The sequence below is a fragment of the Saimiri boliviensis genome, chromosome 8 (assembly GCF_048565385.1).
Source record: "Saimiri boliviensis isolate mSaiBol1 chromosome 8, mSaiBol1.pri, whole genome shotgun sequence".
Taxonomy (NCBI): domain Eukaryota; kingdom Metazoa; phylum Chordata; class Mammalia; order Primates; family Cebidae; genus Saimiri; species Saimiri boliviensis.
In genome coordinates, this window is record NC_133456.1 from 52,608,431 (window position 1) to 52,618,202 (window position 9,772).

Sequence of the window (9,772 nt, forward strand, 5' to 3'; positions counted from 1 at the left end):
TGGGAGGCCTATGGATCTAAAAGAGAGGGGGGTGGCTTGCTGATGCCAGCAGCTAATTACCAAATTATCAGAACTTTTGGGGAACCCTCGAATGCTAGCCTGATACATTCATTTTTCACTCATGAAACATCCAGAGGGTGGGGGATGGGCAACAAGAGCTTCAAATCAGCACCTCCTAAGGCCTGGGGCTGGTGGCTGGAGTTTGCTCTGCCTGGGAGACTCAGTCTACCCTTCTGCTGATTTCCTAACTCTTGGCCTGTTGAGTTCTTCACACTATCTGTCCACTGTCCACCAAGGGGCCTGGCCGTGGTTCCCTTTTCTTGGGCTATGTACTTTCAACCAGTTTTGAGCAGCCCCATTTCAGATTGGCCTTTTTATGTTTGATATAAAGAATAGTTGTTGGCCAATTTCATCTTTTCATCGCTGTTCTCTAGGCCTGAATCCAAGCAGTTTGTCAGATGCTCATTAACTCCCCCTTTGGCTCTTTCTAGTGTGTCTCCTAAGCTCATTGTGCCAAGAACTAACGCTTTCTTTTACACGATTCTCTTTCTCTGCTCCATCAGGGAGACAAATTACTTTCCAAAAGGGATCGCCAGGGATGGTTTAATGAGAATTTCTTTGGGGCTAGGCATGGAACGCAATGTAGTTAACATTCGGTGGACTTAATTGGACTTTTCTTTTCTGCCTCTTTTAAAAAAAATCTGAAGCTATCCTGTTAATCTCTCATTTGTAATCAATTGTGTTGACTAAACAAAAGTCTAGGTCGTCTTTTCTTCCTGTCCCAGACAATCCTTTGTTGCCTCTAAATGCCTCATTCTTGAGTGATCCTGGTCGCGTAGATGGGCCCGATTGTTGACAGTTCATTATTGCGCTTTTGTCCATTTAATCTTTCTTGCTGTGTTTTGCATGTGCATGCCTTAATGAGCTCCGTTGGCAATTAACATGTTTCTAGGAGCAAACTGGTTGCTCAGACGTTTGAGAGGGAAGTGCAGGGAAAAGGGCAACGCAGCTGCCTTGAGGTTGTTTATTTCCCAGCATTTTCTCAAGACTCCTGTCCTCTCTTTGGCAGCCCCCCTCCCCGCCCTCCCTCTTATCACCTCTTTCCCTCCCCTGGCCCACTCACTACCAGCACACCTGGACGCCTTACTGCTGTAACTCTTGGGCCTGGCTCAAGCAGCCCCCTATTCGCTTGTGAGCCAAATACCAAAATGGGGACCATCTAGATCACCTCTGCGGCTAAGGCAAGAACGAGCACAGTGCCCCCCAAAATGTGTCTGGGATGTTGGCAACTTTTCTGTGTCACTCTTTGCAGAGAGGAACCTCTAACCCGCCTAAGGCAATAGGACTGTACAATCTGTTATGTACAAGGCTGTGGCTTTGGAAGAAGGTTTTTTTTTTTTTTTTTTTTTTTTTTTTTGAGTCTTGCTGGCAAGATTGCTGAAGTGTGAGCAGTCATGGACAGAACAAACATCTTGTAGGGGAAAAGATAATTGGAGTCTTTTTTGTGTCTGTGACAGGATTCCCCTCCCCCGCAATTTGATTTTTTTAAAAATATTTTTTAAGGGCAGCCTCTTCAATCTAATCAAGGTTAGAATATTAATATGCAGCTGATGACTACCTTGTTGAAGTCATTTATTAATATTGTAAACTACAAGTCATGTAAACAGTTTAACATGAAGAGGGGGAAAATCAGAAAACAGAGCCTTTCACCCATCAATTCCGATGCACGGTGAGTAACTAAGAAGGATGAATAGCTAAGATGGTTACTGAAAGGGCTTAGGGTTGGCTTTAGAACATGTGCTGGCTGCGAAAGGTGTTTTGTAATTCAGGCAGAAGGTTCCTCTTCTCGCACTACTCTTCAGGTGAAGGAATCCTTTCCTGAATCCCACACCTGAAGGAAGCTGACATCTTAAACCTGGGAGTGACTTCAAACTTGCGGAAAGTAGAACCGAGCCCCATAGATACAGAGAACTCTGTTTATCTACAATTACAGTCAGATGTGAAACAACACCTTCTCAGGTGAAAGGAAATGACAGAAGCTGGTGAGAAGGTTAAATAACAATCATATTATGAGGAAACAACCTCAAGGATATTGAAGCGTGCAAGAAACTACTAAGTTTTACCCCCGAGCTACAGTTAATGTTCCTTCCCCCGCCACTGCAGAGATGAGCGGTCCATGAGAGAAATGCCTCCACCTCTACGCATGAGTTTTATATTATTTGCTGCCTAGTTTGCAAGCAAGCACGCCCCCACCCCTCTTCAGAATTGTAAGCCTGGAAGCAAATTTCTCCAGTTTTCTGAGATGGAGGACCCTTTGAGTCTCTCTCCATGAAAACTTATTACGGACTTTCTCAAAGAATGTTCTCTCACTTGATGGTTAGGAATTTATTTCCCTGGGAGGTGGTGGTGCTGGTCTGGTCCGGCATTCCGGCATTCCCTCTTTTATTTATCTTTCTTAAAGAAAACTCGACTTTGTTTTCCACGCGCAGGCCAACTTTTCCCATAACTTTTAAAACAGGATGACTTTGCATGAAATTTTGTAGTATCTGTCCCTCACCCAAAGTTTTGGAAGCTATTTAAGAAAAAGGTGGGCTCGCCCAGGTCATTGTTTGGTCTTCAAGAACCGCATTTGCAAACGCTCCTCTCCAGAGGAAGGAAAAGATTTTGGTTGAGATGGCTGTCACAGGGCACTGTCATAGAACACCCAACATCTCCCAGACATAATGCCGGGGAGGTGCTAATAAAACACTATTATACTCTCTGAGGTCAAAGCAAGGATGCTGACTCCTTAAACCGGCCTGCAATCTCCCTGGGGATAGATGTCTGGGAAAAGCAAGGCGATATTTTCGTATCCTTAGCCGCCAAGTCCTCCTCGCCCATCCTGGGGTTTCCTGGGGTTTGTGGCATCCACCGAGATTTCAGAGTTAAATCTGCATATTCCTCTGGGTCCCAATCTCCCCTCAGCGAACTGCAGCCAGAACGAGCTAACATTTAAATTCCCCCTCGCTTCCTCTTCCCCCTCCCCTGGCTGCGTCTTCCTAGACTTGAGGGGAGGAGGGGAGGAATACAAAAAAACGAGGACGCTCTCCTTTCAGGAAATGGAATTCTAATGTACGCGTTCCTATTTCTGAATCGGAGGTACTAAAAATACCCCCGCGACAGCCTGAGGAAGCTGTCGCCGTCCTCTGTGCAAACAAAATCGACAATTCTCCTTCCCCGCGCAATGGGTCTGCGAATTGGGCGGCGGGAGGGGACAGAACCGTTGGCTGACCGTGACCGAACCTCCACCCTGCCCCAGTGAATCTTTCTCCGGACCTCAACCCCGAGATTCTTCCTTCACTGAAGCGTAGGTCTCCTAAAAGCCCGGAGTACGGATCCCTGCTCTACCAAGCCTGGTGACCCCAGGCATCTCATATAGTTCGTCTCTGCCTCTATTTCTCCGTCTGTAGAGTGGGAATAATCATGCCCAGCTTGCGGGTTGTAGTTACCGTTCGAGAGGATGTGTGTTGAGTTCCTAGCATGGAGCAAGGCCTCGGGAAATGACAGGGTTTTCGCTTGTGGAAACCACTGGCACTCTCAGCACTGAGCGCCTACTGTATACCAGGTGTTGGGCTAACCCGCACTCCAGTTACTTTCCGAGTTACTTGCGGGAGTGAGGGAGTGTCCTTTGCATTAAGCATCTTTCCCTTCAAATAGTATCCACCCGCACTGGAAATCCGCGTGGGGTCAGCTCCCAGCCACACTCGCCCCCTCAATGGGGAGGTTGCGTGGAAGCGCACTCCCGGGCCCCGCGTCGCACTTCCTCCTGGCGCTGGGGAACATTGTTCCAAAAGACGTGGGCTGCATCGCCGCGCGGATATTAAAAGTGTGGTGGTGGGGGGGGGAGCCCCGGCGCGACGCGCCAGTAATCCGAGCTCTTGATTATCCAGATTCGGATCAAACGGGGCGGCGGCGGCCGGCCCCCTCCTGGGAATGATTAGATGATTAATGTAATGCTGTTTGAAGGGTCTCTGTTTTCTCTCTTAATTTGGGTCATTACTTAGAAAGCAAGCGTGAGATCATTTCATCAGCGTGCTCGGCGGCAGAGACAGCTATTCAGGAAATGGACTAACGGAGCGGTAATCAAGACCCAGAAGGCGGCGGCGGCAGCGAGCTCGGGGAGTCCGGGCGCGCCCTCCCGCGGCAGGGCTCTCGGCACCCGGAGGCCAGCCCCAGACCAAGGGCGCAGGCCAGTGGGCCCCGAGGCTCTGGTTGGGCTGGGGACCCTCAGCCTCCAGTTCTCGCCGCCAAGGGAGATTGGGAGCAGTGATTGCCCTCCTTAGGTCTCCCGGAGAAGGGGACTTGCCCAGAAGCGCTCTGGTGGGGTATTGAGTCGACCGACCGCTTACCCTCGAGGGCGTGGCGCTTTGCTCAAGGACAATCCCAAAAGCTGCTCCCCAACACCCAGTAGCTTTTAACCCTTTTATTTGAATTTGCTTACCCAAATAAGGCAACACCCAGAATCCCAAGCGTCTGAACAGTCACCAAATAAAAACTTGGCACCTCCTGTAGGCCGCCGTAGGCCTGTTCGCCCTCGTTCCTGGGGGCCTTAGCACACAAGCATAGCAAGAACACCGGTTTAGCCTTAACCCTGGCCCCAGTGCCCCAAAGTTACTGCATTTAGGAAGGAAATGCTATAAACACATAAGTCCTTCTTGTTCTTTGGGGTTGCTGGGCTGACCTCGCCGCGAGGGTAGAGGGGGGAAAAAAACGAGCACTAATAATTCTGTTTATTGAGTTATATATGTATATATTCCGTGTTCGCTTGTACATGAGGATTTACATGGCTGTATAAAGATGGCTAGGGGCGCCGCGATCTTCTGGGGCGCTCACGGTGACAGGGTGGGGTTAAAACTGGCTGCCCCAGGAGAAGCGGAGGCCTGGATTTAAATAAGTTTCCTGAATATACAAAGGTGGGGGCCACGAGTTTGCTGCCAGTCATCGAGGAAACGTTTAGCTTTCCAAAAATATGCTGGTTTTGATAAATAGATTTTAGCCTCTCTGCTATAGTTTTTTTTTTTTCTTTTAATTTTAGAAATAAGTTTATATGTGTGATCTGTTTTCGGGTGGTACAGGGAGGAAAGGAAGGGCAAAGCAGTAGCTCTCAGCTCTGCACTGTCCTAGTCAGGTCCTTTGCGGAGGGGGCAGCAGGGCCCACGCTGTCGTGGAGTTTGCGCACATGTTTCTTTAAGTCAAAGTTTCTGCAAAACCCTTTGCCGCAAGTGGCGCACGTGAAAGGCTTCTTGTCATTGTGGGTGTGCATATGGAAGGTCAGGTTGTAGACCTGGTGGAAGGCCTTGTTGCAGATGGTACATTTGTACTGCTTCTCGCCGCTGTGGGTCAGTTTGTGGTTCTTGTAGTTCCCTACAACAGATCAAAAACAAAAAAAGTGGGGGTATGGAGAATGGTGGGGAGGAAGAGGCGGGCATCCCAGGGCAGCCCAGGTGCCTGCTCAAAAAAGGCGACGCTTGGCTAGGCGGGCGCGACCTCTTCGAGTGAAGAAGTTGTCAAACTTCGTAAGCGTCAAGCCGGGTGCTCTCCCGACAAGACGGAGGCTGAGTTCCTCCAAGCCGCTCTGCACCCCTGCCCTGCCCACTACAGAGGCCGGTGCAGCATCCCTCCCGCGGCGCTCCGCCGGCCGGGAAACTTTTGCGCAGCCAAGAGACGCACCGAGTCCTTCTCCGGGCTGATGCCTCGCTAGAAGAAATTCGCACGAACCCGGGCTTCGTCCCTCCTTTTTTTTTTTTTTTTTTTTCTTTGCCTTCTCATTTTTAAAGTTATTTTCTTCTTGTGCCCCAACTACCACCTGGAGATCCAAAAGTGCCTTGGAAAATCCCAGCCGGGGGCCAAGGATCATACCGGTTTCCCCCAGTCTTAAATTGTTCCCCGGGGAGTGATTCTGCCTCCAGTATTTTTCATTTGAAAGGGGAGTCCCGGATACAAAAGGAACCTTTTTCTATAGGGCAATATCCTCTTTTTTTTTTTTTTTCCTCTGCATCCTTTCCCTCTGTGTCCTTATCCCTCCCACCTCCTGAATTCGGAGTCGCTCTGTGCACCCAGCTTGCATACAGCGTGGTCTACTAACCCCGCTAGGAGAGCTTTCCCCTACACCAGGCACAACCCGATTCTAAAGAAATGCTTCCCCCGCGCCTGCAGCCTTTGCCTCCTCTCTCCAGATCCCTCTTTGCCTTCCCGCCAGCCAGCCGCGACCCGGGTCCCGACGTGAGGTGAGGAGAAGGCCTTGCCCGGCACTTTACCTTTTTGGTGAAAGCCTTTGCCACAAAATTCGCAGACGAAGGGCTTGTAGCCCGCGTGGATGCGGATATGCGTGTTGAGCGTGGAGCTGCGGTTGAACGCTTTGCCGCACTGGTTGCATTTATGCGGCTTTTCCTGCGGAGAGGGGGGCGCGCACAGTAAGGCCAAGACCCTGGCTCAGCGAGGCCACCTCGGGAACACCTGGAAGGGGCACCCCCCCTACTCAACCCTAGAGGGTAAGGGCTAATCATTGGACATTCTATCCCCAATGTTATTAAGATTCTGGGGGTTGCGCGCGTGCTGGGCCCGACCCGGGGGGCCACGTACCTGGGTGTGGATAATTTTGTGCCTGCAGAGCGTGCTGGCCTGGCGAAAGCCTTTGCCGCAGACTTTGCACACGAACGGTCTGGCTCCGGTGTGGACCGGCATGTGGCGGGTGAGGTTATAGTGAGCATTAAACACCTATAGAAAGACATGGAGGGCTTGTGGTGCGTCTGTCCGAGGGCCTTCAATCAGCCCTGGGCGGGGAGGGGAGGGGAACAGCCTACCTCCCTCAGTCAACATCCCCTTCAGAAACCAGAGCCTTTTCCAGTTTGTAAAGTGCTTCCCAAACTGCTGCTTACCCCAGTACTGTGTGGCCGCTGACAAGGGCATCCCCATTTTACAGAATAGGAAACTGAGGCCCAATTAGGCTCCCAATTTGGGTAGTCAACTGCTGGGAAGCTCCTCAGCTCGAAGAAGGGGCGTTCCACGCTGCCCCAGGGAAGCCGCCGCCGCCGCCGGTAGCCCCTCCCGGCTCCCCGAACCCTGGGCCTCACCTTGCCGCACACCTCGCAGGTGAAGTTTTTGGGCTTGCCATCTGCGGAGCCCCCTGGCAGCTTGCTGTGGCCCTTGACGCCTCCGCGTTCGGCAGTCAGGGCTGAGTTCTCCTTCAGTACCTGCTCCAGCGGCGCCGGCAAGCGCTCCTTATGGGGATAGGGAGCCGGATGGGGGAACTTGTCCGCAGCCAGGCCGGCCAGCTTGGCGTTCTCCAGCAGAAAGAGCTTGGGGTGAGCAGCCAGGGCTGCGGGGGCCTGCGCATTGAGGAGGCCAGAAGGGAAGAGGTGGCCGCTGAGGAGCTCAGACGGCGGGTACGCGGTCGAGTCCAGGTAGTTGAAGTAGTAGAGAGAGCCGCTGGCCGGCAGCCCCACGGCCTGGTTGATGACCTGCGGCTTGATGACCCTGCCCGCGGGCAGCGCAGACGGCGCCAGGCCCAGCTCGGCCTTGCAGCACACGCCACAGTTGGTTTTGCACAAGCCGCTGGCGCCGCACACTGGGGCCCCCCCGCCGCCGCCGCCGCCGCCGCCGCCGCCACCGCCGCCGCCGCCTCCTCCGCCGCCGCCGCCCGCCCGGAGGCTGCTTTTCCAGAGCTCCGAGTAACTGAGCAGTGTCTTTGACGGGACCTCGTAGCCTAGGGGCTGGAGGGGGATCATACAGGGGAGCGGCGAGCAGAGGTTGAGCAGTTTCTTGCCCTGGCTGCCATCCGCCTCGAGCGCTCCAGGCCGGGGCTCAAAGGGCGCGCGGGGCTCCGACGTCTTGGCCATGATGCGCTCGATGGAGAAGGCCAGCGTCTTGGAAGTGGCCGGCGACGCTCCGGCGCGCGGGCAGGCCGGGGGCACCATGGTCTCCAGGGAAGCCGAGCTTGCCATGGCGCACGGAGCCGAGCCGAGCCAGGCTGGGCCAGGGCGCAGCCACTCTCCTCTAAGTCTGCATTCCGGAAAAGGCAGGGGGGAAAACTGCAATTTAATAAGCACCTAGTCGGGCCCGGGTCACCCATTTGCATTCAAATGAACAGGGGCAAAACAAAGTGCACCCAAGGGTACCAAATTACCGCCCATTAACCCGGCGCGCAAAAGAACCCACCAGCCTCTGCCCTGGGACTTTCAAAGGGGGAAGAAGGGGGAGGGTTTACAAAAGAAAAGGAGGAGGGGGTGTGAGAAAAGAGTCTCAAATTAACCCCCCTGAGCCCTTCCCTGGACCCGGGCCTCTGCCACGCGTGCTGGGAGCTGGACAGTGAAGGGGCAAAGTTAAAGAAGACCGGAGAGCCACCTCGCATTTACCTCTTTCCCCCACCACCAAGGAGATGCGTTCCGAGCCATGCAGAGTGTCTCTTCTGTCACATTTTGATGGCAAACATCTTCCCCTCCGCGTGAGATCACTGTCTTTTACATTCAGCTGACATCACATGAAGTCACTTGAAGTGGAATGACATGGGCGGCGGCGCGGCTCCCGTAGCGGCCCCTGTGTTCCCCCGCGCCTGCCGGCCGCCGCCACCACCGCCCCTCAAACTTTAAAAGGAGGCAACTGGCGCCCGCTCTCCCCTCGGGAAAGTGCGAGCGGTTTGCGAATCGGGAAAGAGGGAAGAGACAGGAGGGGGAGGGGGAGGAATCGTGATGGTTTTGCCGGTGGAAGGAAAAGGGGGGGTACCCAAACCCAAACCTAGGCAGAGTTCCGTGCGTGATTCACAACTTTGGAGGCCTGCAGGTTTGGGGGACGCGGGGAGGGAGGAGGGTCCCGGACGCGGCGCCCCAAAGGGCCCCAGGGTGTCAGTCTAGTAGCTAAAGTGTCCCTTAGCCCTCCGCAGCCGAGCTGGGCATCGTGCTAATAAACTGCCATTTACCCACGGAACCTGAGCCAGCCCCGAACACGCGCAAATGATAATTACCTCATTAGGATGTGGCGCATGGACGCGGGCGCCGCGTTTGGAGGGGGGAACTTGTTAATGGGGAAATATTAATTTATGCAAAAGCAATGAGCTCGCCTTGGCTGGCGTCGGAGGTCGGGAGAGAGCTCCTGCCGCCTAAGGACGACCCCGAAGCCTCAAGTAGAGCCAGGCCGCGCGCCGGGATTTCGGGGGCCTCGGGGCCGCCGGGTGCGCCCCCAGATTTCTGGCCGGCTCTGGTTCTGAGGCTAGGGGAGACTAAACCGAGAGCTGGAAGACTTTTGGAGATCCTAATAGATCAGAATTGTTGATTTATGATCGGGTTTCTGAGGCAGAGCCGGGCTCTGCTTCTGGTTTAGGGCTGCGTGCGGGGAGGATTCGGGGGGCAGCTCTCCCAGCTGATGGGTACTTACTGTTTGTATAATTGAGAAGGTCCAATCTCCACCTGTTTAAGGAGCAGATTGAAACAGCAGAACCTCCCCTGGATCCTATTAAAACGTTTTTCCTCCTAAGGCCATTCAGTCCAACCAATTTTCCGAAGTGATTCATAGAGCTGAATTCTGCCAAGGCAGCTCTTTCACTTTTAGCCACTAAAGCACCGCGTGGAACCGGGTTTTGTGTTTTTCTAAAATAAAGAGAAGGATTATCAGAGAAGAGAGGGAGGGGGCCTGAAGGGGGGCGGGCAGAGACTTAGTGTGGCCAGAGGTACAAGCAGAGGGAAGAAAAGACCCTTTTCTAGACAGGCCCCAAGTAAGTTCGGAGGAATTCAGCGTTTTG

The 9,772-nt window shown here is 53.4% G+C and overlaps 1 protein-coding gene across 2 annotated transcripts; it reads right to left on the reverse strand.

The window, feature by feature from the left end:
* Positions 1 to 4,752: 4,752 nt before the first annotated feature.
* On the reverse strand, positions 4,753 to 9,104 carry FEZF2 (FEZ family zinc finger 2). Of its 2 annotated transcripts, none has more exons than XM_039477460.2 (5): positions 8,394 to 9,104; positions 7,113 to 8,069; positions 6,622 to 6,756; positions 6,297 to 6,429; positions 4,753 to 5,403 (listed from the first exon to the last, which is right to left on the reverse strand). In XM_039477460.2, the coding sequence occupies exons 1-5, from the start codon at positions 8,430 to 8,432 to the stop codon at positions 5,144 to 5,146; spliced, it is 1,524 nt and encodes a 507-aa protein (XP_039333394.1). In that variant the 5' UTR covers positions 8,433 to 9,104; the 3' UTR covers positions 4,753 to 5,143. The 2 variants fall into 2 exon arrangements, with proteins under 2 accessions (XP_039333394.1, XP_039333395.1); XM_039477461.2 differs by having other exon boundaries at positions 7,113 to 8,040; positions 8,394 to 9,103.
* Positions 9,105 to 9,772: the final 668 nt, after the last annotated feature.

Bases quoted from the DNA above. Each gene is read 5' to 3' on its own strand.
- FEZF2 (XM_039477460.2), bottom strand. From the start codon at position 8,432: ATGGCTCGGAACGCATCTCCTTGGTGGTGGGGGAAAGAG. The intron at 6,430-6,621 runs GTACGTGGCCCC...CCCTCTCCGCAG, and splicing joins ACAAAATTATCCACACCCAG to GAAAAGCCGCATAAATGCAA. The intron at 5,404-6,296 runs GTAAAGTGCCGG...GATCTGTTGTAG, and splicing joins CAAAGGCTTTCACCAAAAAG to GGAACTACAAGAACCACAAA.